This window comes from Tympanuchus pallidicinctus, unplaced genomic scaffold, assembly GCF_026119805.1.
Source record: "Tympanuchus pallidicinctus isolate F22 unplaced genomic scaffold, pur_lepc_1.0 scaffold22, whole genome shotgun sequence".
NCBI classification, from domain to species: Eukaryota; Metazoa; Chordata; class Aves; order Galliformes; family Phasianidae; genus Tympanuchus; species Tympanuchus pallidicinctus.
This window is the reverse complement of record NW_026294739.1, coordinates 7,701,595-7,723,350: the sequence shown is the minus strand read 5'-3', so window position 1 is coordinate 7,723,350 and position 21,756 is coordinate 7,701,595. Positions and strand designations below refer to the sequence as shown.

Sequence of the window (21,756 nt, the reverse complement as noted above, 5' to 3'; positions counted from 1 at the left end):
ATTTTGTCAGTTAATACTGTAGATGGATCTGTAGCCCCAGGGTTTCCCATCATAAGTACGTATTTGAGGAGATTAAAGTGAAGCCAGTGTGCACTATTTGCTTTTAGAAATGCATTTTAATCATGCAATAAAAAAATGTTACTATAATGAAACTTTCAGTTCTTAAACCAAAGCTTTTATCCTTTTTGTCAGCATGCTGCAAAAATAGATTTAAAATTGCAGTTCAGTGGCACTATTATTCTCATAGAATTTGTTTGAAGCGTGCATTGTACTGCAGAGTTTTTATTAAACTGTTTTTCTGACATTGCAATGCAGATTGCATACCACGCAGTTTTTCTGCTGTAAATATTTGTTTTAATTTGATGCTGGTTTTGTTTTGGTTCACGTCGTTTTCATCCATAGATACAGAAACATACTGGGGATGGACTTCCCAAAATGTGGAGCTGGAGGAAGCGAAAAGGAAGTTGGTTGTAGAGCACTACGGTACTGCCAGATTATTTCTTCATTAGCGATGTCAAGCAAATGCACTGTTGTGTAATGTTAGCAATTCACCTGAAGTGTAATGCTGATAGCGTGCCTCCAGTTTCGCCCCTCTCTGCAGCCTGTTAAGATGAAAAGCCTGGCTGTTGTTCAGTGGTGGGTTGCTTCTATGGAGGAGGCCTGGGATTGGGATGGTTTCAGCACGATTTATTCTGAGGCCTGTTTTGTCTTTTTTTATAAAGGCTTTATTGAAGTTTACTAAATAAAAATAAGACTTTTCCCTAACTCATGATTTACTTTCAATTAAGTAGAAGGAAGGTAACCAACGAGGAGCTTAACTTGCTACTGTTCATGAAGAATCCAGCTATGTCATCAGATTTTCTAAAATGAATTTGGGGGCAATTATTAAAATGTCTGTATGTCTATTTCTAGTGACATTAGAAAACTACTAATTGGTTAGCCACTCTAGTTTTGGATTGTGTCTTAAGGTCTTCCTAAAATTGTAACTAGTTCTTCCATGCCTTGGTATGAAGGCTTTCTTTTCTGTGTATCTTAGTCCTTAATAGCATTCATGTGACAGTTTTGTTTTAATGCTTTCTTTTGTGCTTTTCAGGAAGGAGTGAGTTCATAGCCTTTTCCACTGTGGTTTAGAGATACTAACATTGCTATCCATGACATTTGGACTTTGTGCTGCAGTTACAATTTTATGTGCATCAGCTGAAGCTTTCTGCCTCTGATTGCTTTGCTCTTGGCAAGTGTGAAGTTAGATGTCACAAGCCTGAATGTTAGATGAACAGCTGTCTAGCTATGTTTAAGGGGTGGATGGGTCTGATTTTTTTATCTTAATTTTTGGCCAGCTTTGCACGCTAGAGTTGCTAAAGGAATAACAGATGGTGATAGCTATTTCAGTAACAAATACCAGAATATCATTTCCATTTCAAGTTTAATAGAATTTTGGAGACACTAAATGTTCAGGAAGGGACTTCTACTGAAGTCACCTTTTAGAAATGTCTTTACCATTACAATCAGATCACAGTTCCAAGGAGTTCAAGATGGAAATGTGAAAACTTTGATCAGACGCATCTGAACACGGTATCACTGTGACTCTGCTTAAGGTGAGTTTGATGCCTTTGCCTTTACATTGTTTGTGTACATTAAAGAATGATATGATTCTAGGATTAGTGAGATTTCTTTTAGATTCCATAGTAGAATTTTGCTGCTCCTTACCTGATTTTACTTTTGGTCTTTCTTAGTTCGCCTTTAAACTTGTAACTTAGTTAAAAGCTCATTAATAGGTTTGCATGATCACATTTATGAGGGTAATTAGTTGTAAGTTTTCTTTCCTTGAGTTAATGTACACGTAAATGCTGTAACAACCTATTAACGTGTAGTTTTAATTTTCAAAAGTTTTAAAATGAAAAGTAGACTTCAAGTTTTATACATATTGGAAGGTACATATACACAAGTTCATTTTAAAGAGTTGAGATTATACTCATGTACCATGGTAACAACAAAAGCACTGAATGAAGTATTTTGGATGACTGAAATCTTTTTATTCACGTATCATAAGCAGCTAGCATGGTACCTGGTAGGTGGTATGTATACAGTCATGTAGCCTGTTAAGATGTGTGGTTTGGGTGGTGAGCTTGCACAGAGGGTTTCTTGTCAAAAGCAACAGAAAATGGGACTCCTTGTGAGCAGTCTGTTGCCTGTCCAAGACTGTCTAGAACCTTCCCAGCTTGTTCTGCAGCTCCTTGACTCTTATTTATCACAGTGGTTAAAGGTGAGGTGGGCTCTGAGCATTAGCTTCCAGTTCTTAGAAACAATTCAGGGTTAGGAGGAGGATTTGCCAGCCCAGAGCTAGGCTCGAAGTAGCATGTGAGGTGTTGTTTTTTCTGTATGAAAGTTTTCTGTTAGTGATTCTGGTGTCTCAGTAAATGAGATAATCAGTGTGATCAGTCTGAAACACGTGTTTAAGCTCCTTTTCTGGGATGTGAAAAGGAAGAGCAAGGGAGAGATGAGGTTTTAACAAGGAACTGACAAATAATATATAAAAAAAAACTGAGAACACTGTTCCAAATGGTAGGATATAACTTGTTGTTTTCAAGTCACCGATTCTGCATTTAAAGCCTTTTGTTAGCTGCAGTAAGAATTGTGCTATAAAAGTGCAGTGTAGATGTGGTCTTATCCAGGACAGTTATGCTGTCTGTCCAAGTGGGCTGTTAGCATTATTGTTCCTTGGTTGGTCGGTTTGCTTTTTTAACCTTTATTTTAATCTTGGTTATTTATGAATTTCATTAGGTTGGTATCTAAAGCCTCAGCTGTGATCACTTTGTATTTATGCTATGAAAGACACAGCTCTGGGTCTTGCTTCAAGTAGCCTGCCATTGTATTTACATCTAACAAATTCCTCAAACTTTGAAATGAAGCCAAGTTTTTAACGGACAGCATTTTACTAAAATGTCAAGAGAAAAAAAGGAATAGAGAGAATAGTGAGGTCTCAGCTGTGCTGGAAACATATCTGTTGAAAAAGGCTGCAACCTTTGCTTTCTGCTGTAACAAATACAAAACTTGATTCAGCATGCTAAGCTCTTCAGAGCAAAGCAGTGGCTGTGGCTCCTTTGCCTGCATTTCCAAATGCACGCCTCTGATGCCTGCCATCCCTCTGCTGGAGGAGCTGATACCCGCACACCACAGGCTAAATGCTGAAGAGGACACCTGGCATCACAGCGGGTGAGTGTGAACATGGAGATACGTCTAAGTTTGCCCAGGTGAGCTTCTATGAGTCCAGAGAGAGAAATCCTGTCTCCTGGCCACTCGTTCATCAGCACCCAGTGCGGTGTGGTCTCTGCTCATGTCTGCTGCTGGCCTTGCGAGGGCTTCTCTTGAATCACCTTCAGCCGTGCTGAATGTAAGCTCCTTACATAACTCGCCAGATCCGATGTGTCTGTGCATTGCTGAGGCTGCCTGTTCCCCCTCTGCCACAGGAGGAAGCACAGGAAACTCCTTTTTGTTTGATCTCTTGTGCACTTTGAAAGCCTGGCACTGCCTTGCTGAAGGCTGAGCCTTGAGTTGCTGTGTCCCACTGACAGGAGGAGCTGTGGCCCTGCCGGCCTTCCCCTTCCTGCTCTGGATATGGCTCCATTTTTGTCCTGTTTTCTGCTTGGATTCTGATTTGCTGTGTGTGATGAGCTAGTAGAGATCCTCTCTACTAGCTCGTTAAAAAGGAGAATTAAGGACTACTTGGGAGAGAAGTTCCCTTTTGTAAGTGCAGTAGGTCAGCCTGCTTTCCTCCTCTGGCCGCTGTGGTTTTACTTTCCTCAGAAATAATGAATTTGGGGGCACAGCACTTGGGGCAGGAGGCAGACTGCACAGCTTATAGTGCTCAGGTAGGGCCCTACTTCTGCTTTTTGTCTTGGTGCTGCTGTCGATAACTGTCATTGGCCTCAGTGTAGGAAGAAATTGAAATTGGCAGGAAAAAAAAAAAATCTCTTAAAAGCTAATGAGCCCAAGACAGTGCCTGGATTTAATGAGGCCTGCTCCTGAGATGCTGAAGTAATTCAGTCGCCCTCCTGGAAGTTAATTACCTACAGTGTGCAGTGCCTGAAACCTTGCCATGTTGCTTCGTTACGGAAGTTACAATGAACTTAATAAATCCTGTGGTGCGTCATCAGTCCTTGGGTGTCAGCTGGAGTGAAGGGCTCAGCACCTCAGAGGGCTGGGAGCAATCAAAGAGCTCATTAGGGAAAGGAGTTACAGTTCTGCTGTGTCCTTGCACCATAGGACTTGAAACATATCACAGACTGATGCTCACACAATACAGTACTTGCTGGCTGTTCGCATTGGGCATCTATTTATGCTGGGCCTACTGATGCTTGTGCTGGCGGTCAGTACGTCTCTCACATGCTTTTACCAGGTCAGCTCTCCACAGCACGCTGTACCCTGTACCGTGCTGCCTGTCGCTGCCATGTGCGGATGGTGTTCCGGGCCGTTCTGTGAGTGCAGGCTGATTTTTCACATAGGGCTGAGCTGCTGTTTTCCTAATCTCTTACAGCAATCTTTCTTGGCATGCTGGGTAGGTCACAGTGAATGATGTGCTTTTCCGCTTGGCAGCCAGACTGGAAAGCTGGGGGAAGGGGAAGCAGAGAGAAAGGCAGGAGCTGCTCACATTCAGGGCTAGTTCAGACTTCAGCCTGTGAAGGAGAGATTGCCAGTGCCCTTCTGCGGTCTCTGTGGGCCCACCTGGAAACCAGATTGGCTCCCACCAGCTGTGCTGGGAGCTGGAGTGGGACTTGCTGTCTGCAGCATCCCTGAGCTGCCCTCATCCCAGCTCACAGCCCTCACTCTGTGGCTGCCCTGTGAGCATTCATATTACAGGCGCTGCCATTTTCCCCCTGCACTGCTGCTGCCCTGCAGAACAGCCAGGGCGATGTGATGTGAGCAGGGAAATGGGGGTGAAAGAGCAGTGCAGGTCTGGTGATTGATGGGACTGCATTGGGCACACAGTGCTAGGAAATGCCTGGGGAAGCAAGCAGCTCACCCTGCAGCAGATTGGGATCCCACCACGTGAGCACAGAGGTAGAGCTGGTGATGTCCATCCCATCATTCCTGCTCTCCATAGTTTCCTGCCCTGTCACCTCGCAGTGTCCCCACGAGGTACCCGCAGGGCTGGTGCCACTTGGCCACACAGGTGTCCCTGCCTGCACTGCCATGGACAGTGATCACCTTGCTGCCCACTCCCAGCTCAGTCCTGACGAGCTCTGACATTTGGTTTTCCTTGCACAAGCAGAATTGCTATTTTTTTCACCCGCAGGAAGGCAGACGACTGCCTGCCTCTTTGTATTCTTCGCTGCAGCAAAGAGTTGATGAATCACTTCCTTTTTCTATATTTTAGTAATACTCTGTGTTGTTCAGTGCTCATTTACAGCATTTAATGTATTGAACACTCATAGCCCTCGCTCTTCCTGTGATTGTCCAGCGGTTGGATATTTTTGTCTCTGTCCCAACAGTTACTACTTGTTGGAAGTGCTGCAGGTAGCTTTGTCTGTGTCAGTACAAGCTGAACTTTTAAGTTCTTACTGTACTTTGGTCTTATGGCTGTATTTCTATAACTGAGTGCGATCTTTAAATAACAGAAATGTGAAGCACAGATCCTTGTACCATTAGACCCTGGAGATTTTCTTCAGGTACACATAAAGCTAGGGCTGTATGTAATTTCCAAAAAAAGGGGGGGGGCTGAGGGGAAAAGTCCAAGTTCAGCATTCTAAATAGCAGACCCTTCCACACACTGGGATTTCTGCACAGCAAGTTGCTGCCCCACGAGGTGCACAGCCCTGAGCCTGGGATTCTCCTGCAGTGCCTGGAGCCAATTCATATGGGCCTTCATTGTTATCTCTCCCGTTCACACGGGTTTTTTTTCCCTTTGTTAGTCTGCTTTCCTTCCTTGTTTTTAAATAATAGCTTATCTGTGTGCCCCAGAAGGGTGTGACTCGGGGAGATCAGCAAGCTGAAGTGCAGGAACACACGCTGAGGTTTTCACACAGGCAAGAATCAGGAGATGTATGCCTGTGGGAGAGTGACTGCTCTCCTGCTTCAGCCCTCCACCACCCTGCTCCAGGTGGGACAGAGCCACTGCAGCACAGCAGTGCTTCAACACCTCGGCTGTGTGCACCCGGTGACCAGATCTGGGTCATGCTGCTGGGTCAGATTTGCATCTGCATCTGAGCTCTGATGTGACGTGAGCAAACTGGGGCTGGTCCCGTCGCGCCATGGCACACTTTCCAGCCTCATGCACTTGTGTGCAATCCTGTCACCTCACTGGGTTGTTGCAAAGCTTCTGAGTGATCGTGTTCTTTCTCTGCCTCAGTGCAGTGCCTGCATTGCTGCCACTCCAAACACTGCAGGAGGAAACTCCTGTTTTTGCTTTGGTTTTGTTTGTTGAAGAGAAGCTTTGCGATGGGTGACAGAGCAGAGCCTCTGATGACTGTGCATCTTCTCGCCAACTCAGGATACTCGGCGTTTCTGCAGCAAGCTCTGGATCGGCTCATGGAGTGGATCTGCCCAGATGTTCGGCTTTTCTTTGTGTCTGAGCGAGTTGCTCCACTGAAATACTATGAGAGGTACCAAAGGAGAAACTGCAGCTTTCCTGGGATATCTGTCTTCCTTTTTCTGCAGGAGGACCTGGGAGAAGAGCGGATTCTCCAGGTCCAGGATCTCCTCCAGCACCCACCCTGGCACTACCAGCGTGTCCCGACCTGGGCACGAAGTCATCCCCACACACCAGCTCCCCAGGACTTCTATGGCCTGGATGACCAGATGCCTGTGTGGGGCATCCGGCGGGTGGGCTGCAGCCCCGAAATCCTGCGTGTGACCCTCTACTGCAGCTTTGATAACTATGATGATGCAGTAGGGCTGTACGAGATGATCCTACGGAAAGAAGCAACCATCCGGAAAAGCAATTTCTGTGTCTTCGTGCTATATGCCACTAAAACTATTGCTGTCCAGCTCTGCCTGAAGCAGCTGCCCATTGGGATGGCTGCTGAGCCTAAGGAGTCATCACTTTTGCAGTTCAAGGTGCAAGAAATGGGGCAGCTGGTGCCTCTCCTGCCCAATCCATGCATTCCTATCAGCAGGACCAGGTGGCAAACACAAGACTATGAAGGAAATAAAATTCTGCTTCAGGTATGTGTGTGCATGGTGCTTGCAGACAAGATGCCTTTTTCTTTTCTTTTTTTTTTTTTTATTCCAGCAAAGAGCAGGAATGATTCAAAATGGAAATCAAGGCTTTGCTTGTCCATATTTTGTTTTTAATTCATGAACTCAGCAATCACCTTCCAGTGCTATGATGTCATTGATAAATGTGAGCACAGATCCTTAGAATGCTTCCATATTGCTAGTGCCTGAAGTAGAAAGTATTAGTACTTTTTTTGAGCCACTGAATTCGCCTTTTCCCTTTCCTGCCTAAATCAGATGATAGTAGCAGCCTGTTCTTTCTGATGTGACCTTATAAATGCTTCTGAAAGCCAAGTTTTAGCACTGTACCATCCCAAACCAGGTGTTTTGCAAGTACAGAGCTGATGCAACATCACTCACAGTAGTTTTGTAATTGCTGTTGGGTAAAAGGGCTAAATAAATGCCATGGGAAAGTCATCTCCTTTCTGCTGTGGTGCGCAGCCCTGAGAGTGTGTGAGCACCAATCAAACTGGACAAAGACAGTGCCTTGGTGGTGCTCACTGTGCTATACACGGAGCAGAGGGAAGTTCAGCTGTGTGCTCTTTGCTTTGTAACAACTCCTCCCACCTCTGGCCTCTTGGGTTGCTATTTAGATATTTTTATTTGGATATCTACATTATTTAAACATGTCCTGTTTTCTTTATTTCCCATTCTTGGTGAGATCATTATTACAAATCAGCCTGCCTATTCTGTTTGGCCTACTTTTGTGCTGCTCTGCCTGCACACCTCTCTCCAGGACAGCCTCAGCATGTGCCTCCCACCAGTTCAGTGTCACCCATGGACCTGTTCAGGGATGGCTGGAGTCCTGAGTGCTTTCAGTGGCTCCAAGCGCCTCCCATCGCAGGGGGCTCAGAGTGCTGTTGCCTGAGTAAAGCTAGCACCGTGTTTTAAGGGAGTTCTCTCTACCTTTCCTCAACAGGTGCAGAACAGCTCCAAACAGAATGAAACAAACACTGGGCTTCCCAACCGGCGCAGTGCTGTCGGTGTTGAAGGACTGCCGCGCAGCCCCAGCACAGCTCCTCTCCCCATTGCTCTGCGCAGCGCTGAGCAGGGAGGCCAGCAGGCCTGGGCCTCGAGGGGCAGAGTGACATCCATGCCAGGCCAGGCCCTCCTCGGCTCTTCCTGGGGTGCTGCAGTGCCCTCCCACCACATGCTCACAAGCAGGCAGCAGGAGGGCTGGCCGTGCCGGCCAGCAGCAGAAACCAATGTGGACACGGGGCTGGCTGTGGGCAGAACTGTGGGCTGTCTCTGCTCGCTGCAGCACGGCCTTCTGCAGCCATGGGTGCTGGGCACGGCCTGCACTGCCCCGCACTGTGCGCAGCTGCCATCTTCTGTGGCCAACAGGAGGAAAGGAACGAGGCACGGGGCTCTGGGCTCCCACGTGCAAACATGGAGAGCCAGCCCTGGAACCAGGCCCGAGGAGGAAGAGGAGGAGTTCTTCATATGACTGGAAACAAGTGCGAGGCAGGCTCCTCATTTCTCAGTCATACTGACATGACTTTTTCTGGAAGCACAGTGGCCGGGCTGTGTTAGGCTGCGCGCAGGGCCATGGAAACCTGTACTGGGTCTGAAAGAACAGAAGATGAAAGGCTGCGGGCTCAGAGGGACTGCTGAAGGGCAAGCAGGGCAGGAGAAATGGAGCCATGCAGGAGCAAGGACGCTGAAATGATATGTGCTGCTGCTTGTGCGGTGCATGCAGTGTGTGACTTTCTGCTTATTTCACTGGACACGCAAACTTATACCCACTTTTCCTATAATCTATAAAGGCAGTGCCAGAGAGAGAACAGAACAGCTGTGAAAGCCTGGGGGCACCAGCCTGGCTGTGGGTGTGGAGGGGCAGTGATGAACGGGGAGTGGGATTCCTGGGACAAGTGGCTTTAAACAGGCCTTTCAGTATGACCAACGTGTGGAGGGATGGGAGCCCTGCTTTGAATGTGGGCGCAGGGCTCTGTGGGGCCAGCACCACAGCACTGGCAGGCACCACAAAATGCCATCCCTGGCTCATGCTGCTGCAGTCACTGTCTGCGCCAGGGCCCTGGCCTCCTGCTGAGGGAGCAGCTGGTGAGCTTGGCTCCTTTGGGAAGGCAGTCCTGAGTGCACTCCTCTGTCCTGAATTTGGTGTCAAATCGCCAGTTGGTGTCTCTACAGCCTCAGGGTCCGGGGAGACGTGGCACTGAGGGGCACGGTGGGGATGGACTGCCAATTGGACTAGATGATCTTAGAAGTCTTTTCCAAACTTAATGATTCTGAGAACGCGGCAGCTGCTGTCTGCGCGCTCCTGGTGCGGCTGCCCAGTGCTCCTGCACCCCGAGCATCGCCTGTCCTTGTCCCGTGGCGGCGACCCGGGCACAGCCGGACCTCGGAGCGGCTGGGCGGCTCAGGAGCCCCTCGCTGAAGCCAGCGGCGGGGGGGGCAGCGGCAGCAGCAGCGCGGCAGTGCGGGGCGGCAGCTCCTCCTGGTGCCCGCCCGCGGCCCTGCAGCGCTGCCGGCCCGACCCCTCCCGCCGCAGCGGGGGCTGCTGTCCTCGCCTCCGTGCCCGCTGGAGCCTCGCGCTACACGGCAATAAAAGAGGTGATAATGACAAACGGAGCCGGTCTGTTCCTCATTCGTTCGTTCACCCAGATGACAAGCTATCTCGGCAGTTGAGATCTGTCATGTAAGTGACGGGGAAGACAGAGACCTTCCGAACGCGTCTCACCGGTTAGATGGCAGCCTCGAGTGCTGATGTGCTGTAACTTCGTATGCATTTGTTACGTGGTAGTGCTGAGTGTACAGAAAGTTTAAGACGAGGCACCAACGTGATGGTTAGAGATTTTTTTCAAAAAAGTGCCTAGCTAGACCAACTTTTCTGTTGGTGCAGAAAAAAAAAAAGTAAATCATTAGTTTTAACTGGGAGTAATTGAACTCCAAAAGTGAAAACCGTAACTTCTCCCTTTTTGTCCGTAGCCAAGGAGCAGCAGGTCGCCCTCAGGCTGTCGGGGACTGATTCCATCCATGCTGGTGGGGATGAGGCCGTGCACTGTGAGGGAGTGCTGTTCTCTAATGATGAAGAACGGAAGCTCCTGCTGGAAGCCAAGCAATGTGAAGGAGCTGCCTGGTAAGGGGAAGCAGCTGCTGGCAGGGCCCTATGGCACACTCTGGATGGGACACACATCCTTTCCCTGTGCTGTGAGAGCCAGTGTTTGGCTCTTCCTGGTAGATTTGCCCTCTGCTTGCACTTCAGGCCCATCCCAGCTCTCTGTCTCTCCCTGCAGCCAAGGGCAGGAGGTATCTGGGCACAGGGATGGCACAGGAGCATGTACGCCTCGTCTGGTACTGAGCTTCCCAGCCTTAATGTGCTCCTGAAGAGGACGGATGTGCAGGAAGGACTCAAAAGGAGTACAATGCGCTTTCATTCTGCAGTATTAAGAGGTTTGTCCTCACACTGGCTGTCAGTGCTTTGCAGCTCTCATCAGCCACATATGTGGCAGGCTCCCTGCAGTGCCACCAGGCTCCCTAAGCATTACACAGGAGCTTTGCTTTTGGTCAGTTAAGCTTGATGCACCCTGTGTTTTTAGTGCCTCTTTGAAATGAAGTGTAGGAGGTCTTTACTTCCCCCCATATACAACTATTCCAACAGAATAACAAAACACTCATGTAGCAAAGCTATTTTTTTCCACTGCCATGAGGTCAGTTTCAGTATGTGTGCAGAATGCACCTGATCAGCCCAGGACTGAGAGCTCGGTTGCACTATGTGTTGGAGGAGAGGCAGGGCTCACAGCTGGGTTGGGTGCTGAGCAGGAAGGGTTGGTGCATTGGGCAGTGGTCAGCATGGGGCTGGGCACCCAGCAGGAGGCAGCGGCACCTTCGGTGACCTTCACTTCCTCCTCCAACACACTGCTTCCTCTGCCAAACCTGCATTGCAGTTTGCTGTGCTGCTCTTTTTGATGTTTAATTCTGATAATTTGAAGGGGGCTTTGAGAGGGCTCCATCTCCCACAGAGCACTGGCATTAATATTCCGGTGCAGAATCTCAGTTCTGCTGATTGCAGGCAAGGGCAGATCCGATTTCTATTAGTGTGAATTAATATTCCTGAAGAGTCTCCAAATCTTTCTTCTCCCCTGCCGCCCTCCCCAGGCACTGGCAGCCCGACTGTGCTGGGAGGTGATTAGATTTGTAAATGCGTTCCTGCAGGCACTTGGTGACACTGGGAGTTGTCTCATCTTGCTTGTGCAGCTGAAATGGTGACAGCCCCACTTCCCTAATTGGAATCGTCTCGAATCTCATCTTGGCATCGGAGTGTTGTGCTGAGCAGGCAGGAGCAGGTTGGCTCAGCTGTTGCAGTTGGTACCAGGCAGATGCTTGTCTCCCAGACCTGGAGGTGGGCCCAGATGGATCCCAACAAGCGACGGGGGCAGGAATGAGCCCTGCTCAGCAGCATTCTCTGCCAAATGGCAGAGGTAGTGGGGCAACCCAGAGGGGCAGTTCTGAGGGCTGGGGTGCCCGATGCAGCTATAGAGTCCCCAGGCTCCTCCACACTTATGTGCTAAAAACTGGAGTGAACATATATCAGAGTTAGAGCAGCCAGGCCATGATAACTGTTATCCTTGCTTTCTCCTTGCACTTGTCGCCTGCCTTCCTCAGCTACACTATGCAGAACATGGGCTACGTGCCTCCTGGCCATGGCTAGAGAGGGTATGAGCCATCTTGTTCCCTTGTTACTCTTTGGATGCATGCTTGGAGTGGAAGGGTGGTTTTTGTTTTTGCTTTTGATTTACCAGAATTGGCTTAAAACACCCCCGGGATTCTCAGTTCAAACAAACAAAGGAGATTACGCTCAAGGAACCTCCCAGGATGATACAAGCAATGTGATACCAGTGGGCACAAAGGGAGCGTGTTTTAGCCAACCCGGAAGCTGGAAGCTTTGTTTTCAGTCTGGCAGTGGGTACAAACAAGCAGATTTTGGTTGCGTTCCTCTTCCTCCCGCATTTGTTGGTCATGTTAGGTTGACACATCTTCAGAGAGTAACCACATGTATTAGTAATGGCACAAAGAGCTGCTTCCTTCAGACCAGGCTTTGGGGAAAACCCATAAAGGTCTCTGAGATGGGGGAGGGAGGAAGTAAATGAGCATTAGGAAACCTTGTGTTGTGGGTTGAACACGGAATTTCTCCGTGTCTATACCCTCTTTCCCAGGGCTTCCCAGCACACTGGGTACACTGTACTTTCCCAGAGGAAGGTGGCAGGTGGAAGGCAGCCAGCAGCTTGCTGGGACCACCAGAAATGTTGCAGTGGGTTAGATGCAGAGAGCCAGTGCCTGGGCCCTGCTGAAGGGACTCTGGCCAGCAGCTGGTGTCACCTACAGGCCTGTGGCGTCATGCAGAGAGGGCGCTGAGCTCCCTCCTAGCCTGTATCAGTTCCCCAAAGCCCCTGCTCTGGTTTTAACCAGGCTGAGGGTTTTTCTGGGATGGGGGTAGAAATTAGTTGACAATTTTGCTGTGGTTTTTCATCTTGATTTAATTCAGAACTACTGGGCTTTGTGGAGGGAATAGCTGATTGCAGGAATGCATCATACTGATGCTTACCAGATACTTTTTTAGATGGGAAAATCTTTCTGTGTCACGAGAAAGTTTGCAAATGTTAGTGTTCTTGTAAATCAGAGTGAAACCAGATTTCAAGAGGTTTCAGTTTCTCCCAAATGTTGGGTTTTGGCCACCTCCAGCCCTCTGGCAGCTGGCTAGGGCTGCTGAGTGACCTCCCACCACGGCACATGGCACAAGGTGTTGAAAAACCTGAGGCAAGATGTGGTACCAAGCCAAGTACTTCATGTTGAGGAAGAGCAAAGCTTTTTTTTTTGTAGCCTTATTTAGTTTTTATATTATGTCTTAGTGGAGACTTTTCTTTCCGTTTCATTGTTTAAGCCCGGTAACAACCACTGTTGTGTTTGCAAGATTTATGTGATGACAGCCTGAGTGCCTCCCCAGCATTTTGTTTCTTCCTGTGCCAGAGTGTTGGCTTAGTCTGCATCCAGCAGCACCTAGGGCTTGCTCTCCCATGCTCTGCTCAGCACATCCCACCTTGCACTATGCTTGCAAAGATGTGAATGGAAGACTGGTAAAACGCATTTTTCCATCTTGCAGATTGCACTTGCGCTGCTTATCTGGCTGCTTGATCCATGAGAATGTGTCTCAGAGCATCTGGAAGCGTGTGGATAGCTTCCATCCCCTCCCAGAGACTCGAGGGTCCTGGCTGCATGCAGGAGGATGGGAGATTTGGAGCCGAGGCCGCTCCGCATGGCAACATGCCTGTGAGGTTTGCTGTGCTTGGATAGAGCAGAACTGTGCAAAAACAGAACAAGATGGGATTTTTCCAGGTTTACTTTGAGCTTTAACTTGTTCCAAGTATAACACTGAGATCTTACCACTTCTTTTGTTTTCCATGCTCTGCTGTGCTGTGTGCAGCAGCACTCACAAGTGTCAGACCATCATCAAAGCCTAGTTTTGAGTTGTGTGTGTGAAGGAAGCTACAGTGACAATGAAAACGCTCGCAGGGTATTGCCATGCTAAGGCTGTGTGCAGGTTTGGCACCACTTCTTTCCTTGCACACACTGCAGTGATCTTGGAGCTGAATGGGTGATGGTGGGAGAAGGGCCACTCGTGGCAGCCATGGTGCATGGGGCCAGTGGGATTCATGTCTGTATTTCTCTGTTGCTGTTCTGGGTGGAACTTGTGTGAATAAACCTATTGTGGTTTTAAGTTAACGTGCAGTTATAGAAGGAAGATTATTTGAGTGTTTGCTCTGTGTGTTTCTCCTTTGTCTTTTGTCTTGCTTGACTGATACACAGCAATGCTCTCTGGCAACCTCAACTACCCGTCTACTCTCATTAGCACTCCAGCATGTGTTTTTACTTTATGGAGGGCTGCACGGTGTTGCGGACGGTAATGGGAAAAGAGGTGGTGCGGGCATGTGGCAACCATTCCAACACTGACAACATCTATGCATTTTTAAAAAGCCAGAGTTGTCACACATTTTGTTCTGAAAGCCATTTGTCTCTAATCTTCAACTACAGTAATAAGCATCATCATCATCCTGCTAGTGCAGAGGGTGTGTGGGAGAAACAGGCCGCCTTGAAAATCTCCTCCGAGCCCGTGCCAAGCCTGAAGCAATCTTTTTTTCGTGACAGAAAGCCGTTCTCAGGGCGGTTGGTAGCAGCCCAGCTGCGGCGTGTCAGAGCGCTACGTCCCGCTCTGGAGCAGCATGGCTCCGCTGCATCCTTTCGTCAAGCGTGTAGGAGGCGGCGTGGTCGTTTCTCCAGAAATGGGGAAATGGAGCCCTGGCTGCACTGCGATGTCCTCTGAGTCAGCAGGGCGGCCCTGTGCCCTCACAGCCCGCTGCGTGGAGCAGCAGTGCCGCATGGCAGCCCCTGGGACGCAGTGCAGCCACAGAAAATGGATGGGCCTGTCAGAGCTGTGCTGAGTGCTTATGGCTGGGGAGGTGCTCCGGGCACGGGGCTTGTCACTGCTGCAGAAAATTGCCCTGTAGGGAGTCGTTTCTTGTGCTTCTTCTTAGCCTGATAGCCTGTAGTAGGATTGAGTTTTAGAAGCTGCATGAAAATCAGTTCTTTTGAGTTTAAAAATTCAGCCAGGTGTGGTCGGTTGAGTCATTTTTCTGTCTCCTTGTGCTTCATAGACATTTCAGCAGCGGATGTCATCACAAGCATAAGGAACGAAGTGATCTAAAACTCTCCACCAAGCAGAGGAATAGTATTATTCTAGTTTTATTCTGAGGGAGATGGAAATAAGGGGGTTCGATACAGCTTGTCCAACATCACACGGAAGATCTCTTTTACAAAAAACAGATCTCTCATCTCTTAATCTGAGGCATTAGCTGTGACAACATCCTTCTTCCTCAACATCCCTTCATATGTGCATTAACTTTGCACTAGCGGTTTGTTTTCATTGGGCATGGCCTTGAGAAGTGATTTCTTTGAGCTGTGGCCAACTCACTCATTGGCTTTTGTTCAGCAGTAATGAGATGGCTTAACATAAATTCAGGAGCATGCCAGGGCTTTGCACCTGAACAGGCATCCAGAGTCTGAGCTCTATGTCCAACGCTTAGAAAAACATCCCTTGATATTGTTTGAAGAGAATCAATGAGGAAGAGGAGGAATGCAGATGTGTGACATGTGCTTGGGCCTGATTCTTTCTTGTGTTGTGCTGTATTGTGGCTCCCTGGTTCAGTCTGCATCTTTTCTGTCAGAGAGGTGGGGAGGAGGAGATGTGGCCTCATGTCAGTGATCTTGGGCCCCAGCATGACTCCAGAAAGGCTGGCTGGTGGTGGACAGAAGGAAGTGAGGTTTTGGTAGTGGTAGAAGGGCGGTGCTGGGTCCTACAGCAGCACGGGGCAATGAGAGTGCCAGGACCTTCCCTGCCACCCAGCAGCTGTGTTGCTGTGACTGAACTTGATTGCTGTTTGCAATAGCTTTCTCTTTCGGTCACAGATCAGGCAGTTTTGGCTTGGTTTTAATTATCCTCTGACCTCCTTGCTGCTAGTTCTCTTCTGCACTTGCTGTGTTGCAGTCATTTTGCTCTGGGCTGTATTCTGGGAAAAACTAGGACAAGCTCTTTGGTGCCTTTGGTAGATGTTATGCCTGGAAGGTGGCCCAGTGCTGTAAGAAATGCTCCTGACTAAGAGAAGCCAAGAAATAAAAAGTTAGGATAGCGTTCCAGTTAAAACATGGGAGTACCTCTTGCCATTTCAGAGTGGCTTAGGCTATGTCATCACAGCACTGAAAGAAAGGAGGACCCGGGTGCCGCAGCTCCCAGAAGAGTACTGATCATATAAACAGCAACTGAAGAGTTTCCAGCAATAGCCTAGAACAACACCTTCACCTTCTGCCTGTGTGTGCAGTGCAGGGGAGGACAGCCCCACACGGCCTGCCCAGCGCTCTTGTTGCTGTGGGTGCTGCTATCTAGAGGTGGTTCTTCTGCTGTGCGTTTGTCAAGTTCCTCCTTTAACAAGGCTCTGGCCTGACGGAATTGTTGCTGTGTAAAGGGTGAATATTGAAGTGTTATCATTTAGTCCTAAACAGGCACAAACTCACTGTTTTTCCCTGCTGGATTTGCCATCCCTACTGAGTTATTCTTAGAATGTTGTTGCATAAAAGCCTAGCTTGTTAGCGTGGCTTCTTTTCTGTTGTATTTGTGCACTGAATCTAACCTATGGACAGTGGTGAGCGTCATACTGACTTGTGAAAGTGCTCCTAATTCTTTGTCTTGTGCCTTTTTAAATGAAGCAGTCTCTGAAGTGTTTATCTGCAGGCATAAAAGCCCCTATAAATTGATGTATACTCCTAACTTTATAGGACTTGCATATTAATCTGCTTATTTTCCATCTGAACAAAGGGCCTCCGGAACCCACAAACATAGTCATAATTCTCCTGATCTGGTTTGCTACAAGGTTTTGCTTGACTACACAGATGTTTTCCATGTATTTGGCAAAAGAGGGGTCAAAGCCTGCATCTGGCCCACTATTTCTGGCAAAAACCCTGATGTGTTTAATCCTTTTTGAACATGAATATTCTGAGAGCTCATTTGATTTATTAACCTGATTATTTTAATGTGGAGAAACAATGTGGAACAGTGACCTTTGTTCAGGAAAATACTTGTCCAAGTGTTTCTGCTCTGAATCCGTCAAAGCTCAATGCAGAGTGTGGGAAGGACTGGTTCAGGGTCACACTCAGGGTGGCAGGTAAGCCTCTTTGCAAGGCTTTTGAGCTCTGCTCTGTCTGTAGCTGGGGAGTCCAAGCCCGGGCAGTACTGCATGAGCCTCTTCATACAGGTATGGGCTGAGCTCACCTGAAAATCACAACAGGGCATTTGCAGACTGGTTATTTGTAAGTATTGCTGAATGAGCAAGATGAGTTGGTTTTCAGGGGATGTTACACCATGCAGTTTTGTTAAACGCTCCTCTCCATCCCTCCAAAGAGCAGGAGATCATCGCTTCCTATGTGCTTTGGGAATGTGCAGTGACTAAGCATCAGTATTTTCCCTGTTCTCTGGTGGGTAGAGCTGTCTGAGTGTCCCCAGTGTGACTGAACTGTGTGCTGTACAGACGTGAGACAGATGGATGCCATCCTCGAGGGCTTTGCAATAGAAGTGTATTTCCTCAGTGAACGGCAGTGCTGCAGGATGAGTAACGCCCTTAACATTTTATACGGACCTTCTCAGTCTGTGTGACAGGGCTGTAGTCTGCATCACTATTCCTCCCTTCCTATTACTCACAGATAAACTGACTAATTCACACATTTTTGGCCAATGGTTTTCAAAGTTGGCTGCCTAAAAGAAAGCATCTTTAACGAGAGTGGCTGGGTTTCAGAAGCTGCTGAGGAGCCACTGATGCCAAGCAGAGCCCAATTTACAATCATTGAGCCTAGTTTTCTTTACATCTGTAAACCCTGGTAGCATTATTGCTGTAACTGGGGTTGGAAAGTTATGGGCTCAGCCAATCCCGAGAGCAGTGCAGCAGCCAGGAGCAGGCTGGGCATGCACTGGATGCCCGGGGAGGTATCTGCGGGGGATGAGCACTGCTTTTGCAAGCTGGGTGTTGGAAAAGGAAACCATTGGAAACAATACTAAAGCCAATAAACAATCCTGTATGCAACAAACTTTTAAAACTCTCCATTTCGTAAGAAATAGCAATTGCTCGGGGCCAGTATCATAAATGCCCATCTCAGAGTGCTTCCCTCAGCTCTGACCATGGCCAGATGTTTAGTCAAATCCTGTTAACCTCAGTTTCACAAGTTCAGGCTTATCCTGTGCTTGGGGCCAGAACCAAAGCTTGCTGGTGTGATGGAGGGCCTCCTTGGGATGCAGGGGATCTAGGTCAGGACTTCAGATGGTTCGTGTGAATATAGGAAAGCAGTTCTCAAACAACTCTCACTGTGTTTTGAGTGCTGTTCACTTTTGGGCTTTGAAAACGTGTCAGTGTAGACATCTGTGAAAATCAGTCTGTATGAGAGACACTGAGTGAAGCCTGGGGATGAGGAAGGACACTTCTAAAGACTTGTGAAAAGCTGAGCTCACGCAACTTGTGTTACGTGTTGGATGCATTGCATTCTCCTCCTTTGCAGAGAAATATCAATGGGCAAAGAAGTCTCAAACTTTTTCATTCTGCATATATGGCATGGATCGGATAGCAGTCATCCAGAAAGCAGAAACACTAGTGGCAGAGTCAGAACTCTTGTAGAGGATATAAATTTACCATTCCATCTCATTCTTCTATCCTGGTGTGACTTTGTGACCTCAAGAAATCCCTTTCTATCATGAAAGCTGTCTCCAGAGTGAGCTCAGTGGGCTTGCAGGTAAATTGAGAGGGGCAGCAGGTCTCATGGGCTTTCCTTCTAACTGCTGTCAGAGAAGTGTGAAGTCGATGGCACACAAACATGGCAGTAATGACTGTCTTTGTCTCCTAGTGACCATTAGTTATCACACTAGTAGTTGCTTCCAAAAATTCTTTCTTCAACAGTGTTGGTTGGGTGTTGGATGTCTGTTCTGGCTGTAAGCAGCTCTGAAGGCGCCAGTTGGTAGTGAGACTGGGATTCATCTTGGTTACGGTCTGATCTTCTGAACAGCCAGGGCTGAGAAACCCTCAGCTGGATTGGGACAACTGGCACAGATGTTGCATTTCATGCCTCAGTTGCCTCTTAGTCAACTTACAGCAGCACAGTAGGATTGCCTTGGGGCTCTGAGCCTGTCAGGGAAATTTTTCTTCTAATCCATAAATGTAGGGCATCTGTCAGATTTATTTGATTTTCGTGTATCTCATGGTGATAGTGTTGCTTCTTGTCCCTTTGACAATTGTCCAATGCTTAGGTACCTTCTTAGATTCTTCAGTGCAAAATCCAATGCATAAATTTATCCTGCAATAACTCCTCTAGTTCACATTCTTGTCTATAAAATCCTCAAATATTTCTACTTCAACCTACCCCCTTCTCCTGCCCACTCACATCTTTTACTTCCTGTTATTATAACACTCAGAAAAGTGAGTGGAAGCTTTTCTGTAGCTTCTGCAAGGTCTACATCTTGTTCATCTATCTAGGGAGTCCTTAAGCTCTTAAATATCACGCAGCTACATGAAACAGCACCTTAGATTGCTTCATTTTCTATTCGACTCTGATAGAGGCAATTTTAGGGATAGGATGTATCTGCTTTTTTAACCCAGCTTGTGTTTCCCAGAATTGGCACCTTCATCATTACATCTCATTTCTGGTGCTGGAGAGCTGCATCCAGGAGCTCAAGCTGTGAAGTGGTAAACAAAGCCCTCAACTATCTTGTGTGCTTCTTCATGTAGATGAAAATGAACACAAAGAAGCTGGATGGTGTCTTAAGGTAAGCTAAGAAAAGACCTAGCCTGTGTACAAATAGCTGTCTGTTAGAGAACCTTGGGGTGGAGATCTTCATGGTGGAGGATGAATCACAGTCTTGTGGACTACCCAGTGTTCTTGTCTAAGAAAACAAGCAATTTGTTGCCAGCCTGGACAAAGAGTGACTTTTTGAGCAGAACTTGTTCCAAGCCAGTGATGACAGCATGTCTCATCCCAGGATGTTATAAGAAATCCTTCATTTGGTTAAATTCTCTTAATAGACTGCCTACTCATCTGCTAAGAACAGAAATGAGAGTAAAGCCTTGTACCTTTTTTCCTGGTATCTCATATGGCACTACTGGCACTGCTGGCTTGCACCAGTGCATCCTAACTCTAAAACATAGAAGCAATGGGCTGTTGTTCTCTGTAATGCTAACAGGATCTAAAAGGCAGGTTATTGCATTCCTTGGTTTCTGTGTACCTCCCTAACCAGCCTCTTGGGCCCACTGGGCTGCACCAGTCAGTGGGAACTCAAGGTCTCTGGACCTGTGGCATGGTGGTGATCCTGCCACCCTGGCATCACTCAGCTGTGTTCCAGGCAGGGAAAGCCAACTTTGGTAGCATGAGGGGCCACGTGTCTCTCAGGTGGTGGTTTAAGCCAGACTAAAATACCCACATTGCACAGTACTGATGCCTAGAGACAGCACAAATGAAAGTAGAGTCCATGTATTGGGTTTGTTGGCGTGTGAATGTTCCTCTAGGCTGGCTAAAGCTGCCTTGTGTGTCTGGCTTCTGAGCTGATCTTAGCAGAGGGGAGTGGAGCCATCATATCTGTTTGATTTCTACAACTTTCATAGAACTGCACTTAAACTTCTAAATTTGCTTGTATGGAGAAAGAACCCCTTGTGCTCCTCATGCACCAACCATTGTAAGATGAGGCATTACTTTATACTCTTAGTTCCATGCAAAGATTTTGTGTGAGTAGAGGGGAAGCAGGTCTGAGGGGTGCTTTCCCTCCTTGAGCCCATGTGTTGGGTTGCGCATTCCATCATCCAGTACAGAGCAGTGTATGGGCCGGTGTCACACACAGCTCTCCACTCCTATCTGTGTATCTTCTCTAAGAAGAAGTATCTCTGTCTTTGGCACTGGCTGTAAAAATGAGGAAATGTTGGTGTTTTATTGTGTGTCAGGGCATGGAATCTGATCTTTGACTGCTGTGCCATGAGGAGACAGCATATCCTTCCTCCCTTCACTGTTTCATATAGGTTGATTTGAACACTGCAGCAGATTATGGCACTGTGGGTGTTCAGAGTTTCAGGATGATTGATCACCTCTCATAGAGATGCAGATGGTATTGTGATGAGTTCCAGATCCTTTCAATTGAGCATCTCCAGGGACAGCTTTATGGACCAGGCAAAGGGGAGGGTGCTCTTAATTTATTTTAAAACAACAACAGCAACAATGCAGGATTTAAAATTAAACCCTCTTGGCTCATAAATAGCAACTTTAAAATTTGACTGCTTAAAATAAACAGCCTGAAGGGCTCTGGTCACACATCCCTGAAGTCTTTGGGAAGACCTAGAGAGAGAGGGCTGGGGGCTGGGTTTGTGGTAAGGTCTCACCTGAAGAAGCCTACCTGGCCCTAGATGGTGCGCACCAGCTCCTGGGCACTGTCATAGATGCTGAGTTAATGACCTGGTCAGATTACCCCACTTACTGGATTTTCATCCTGGGAGCAGGACCTGAAGCTGCACAGTGCTGAACACTGCTTTCTGAACCAGTTGGAGCGTGCCAGCAGTTGTCCTGGACCTGTTATCTCAGTAACTACATGGCTCATCACATCAGCCCTGTTGCTTTTCATCAGTGAGAAGCCACGAGCACAGCTCAGCATCTAAGCTCTCTGTTAAATTCTGTTGTCTGACAAGGATGAGAACCACTCCAAGAAAATCATTTGCCACCTTTTTGGCATAGATTTCAATCCTTCCCAGCGAGCTGGCAGTGCTGGATCAACTTTCCCTTTACCTAAGGCAGGTTATTGGCAAGTCCCAGCCGTGCTGGAGCAGAAGAATGGGCTGGGGCTGGGGCTGCTGCACTCCTCACCTCCCTACTCCCCTTCTGCTGATGGGAAGGGTGGGGAGTTACAGCCCCTTGCACAAGGGCTTTCGTTCCTAAATCTTAGCTCTGTGCAGAGCTGGTTGGCTT

At 47.8% G+C, this 21,756-nt stretch overlaps 2 protein-coding genes across 3 annotated transcripts in view; both read left to right on the top strand.

Moving 5' to 3' along the window:
- The window catches only part of SERPINE2 (serpin family E member 2), a 606,689-nt gene that overhangs the window by 522,697 nt on the left and 62,236 nt on the right, over positions 1-21,756 (top strand). The window lies entirely within an intron of this gene.
- FAM124B (family with sequence similarity 124 member B) lies at positions 36-13,919 on the top strand. 2 transcript variants are annotated; one of them, XM_052686420.1, is made up of 3 exons: positions 36-7,161; positions 10,159-10,309; positions 13,331-13,919. In XM_052686420.1, exons 1-3 carry the CDS (start codon positions 6,436-6,438, stop codon positions 13,360-13,362), a joined length of 909 nt encoding a protein of 302 aa, XP_052542380.1. In that variant the 5' UTR covers positions 36-6,435; the 3' UTR covers positions 13,363-13,919. The 2 variants fall into 2 exon arrangements, with proteins under 2 accessions (XP_052542380.1, XP_052542379.1); XM_052686419.1 differs by lacking the exons at positions 10,159-10,309; positions 13,331-13,919 and adding an exon at positions 8,132-8,988.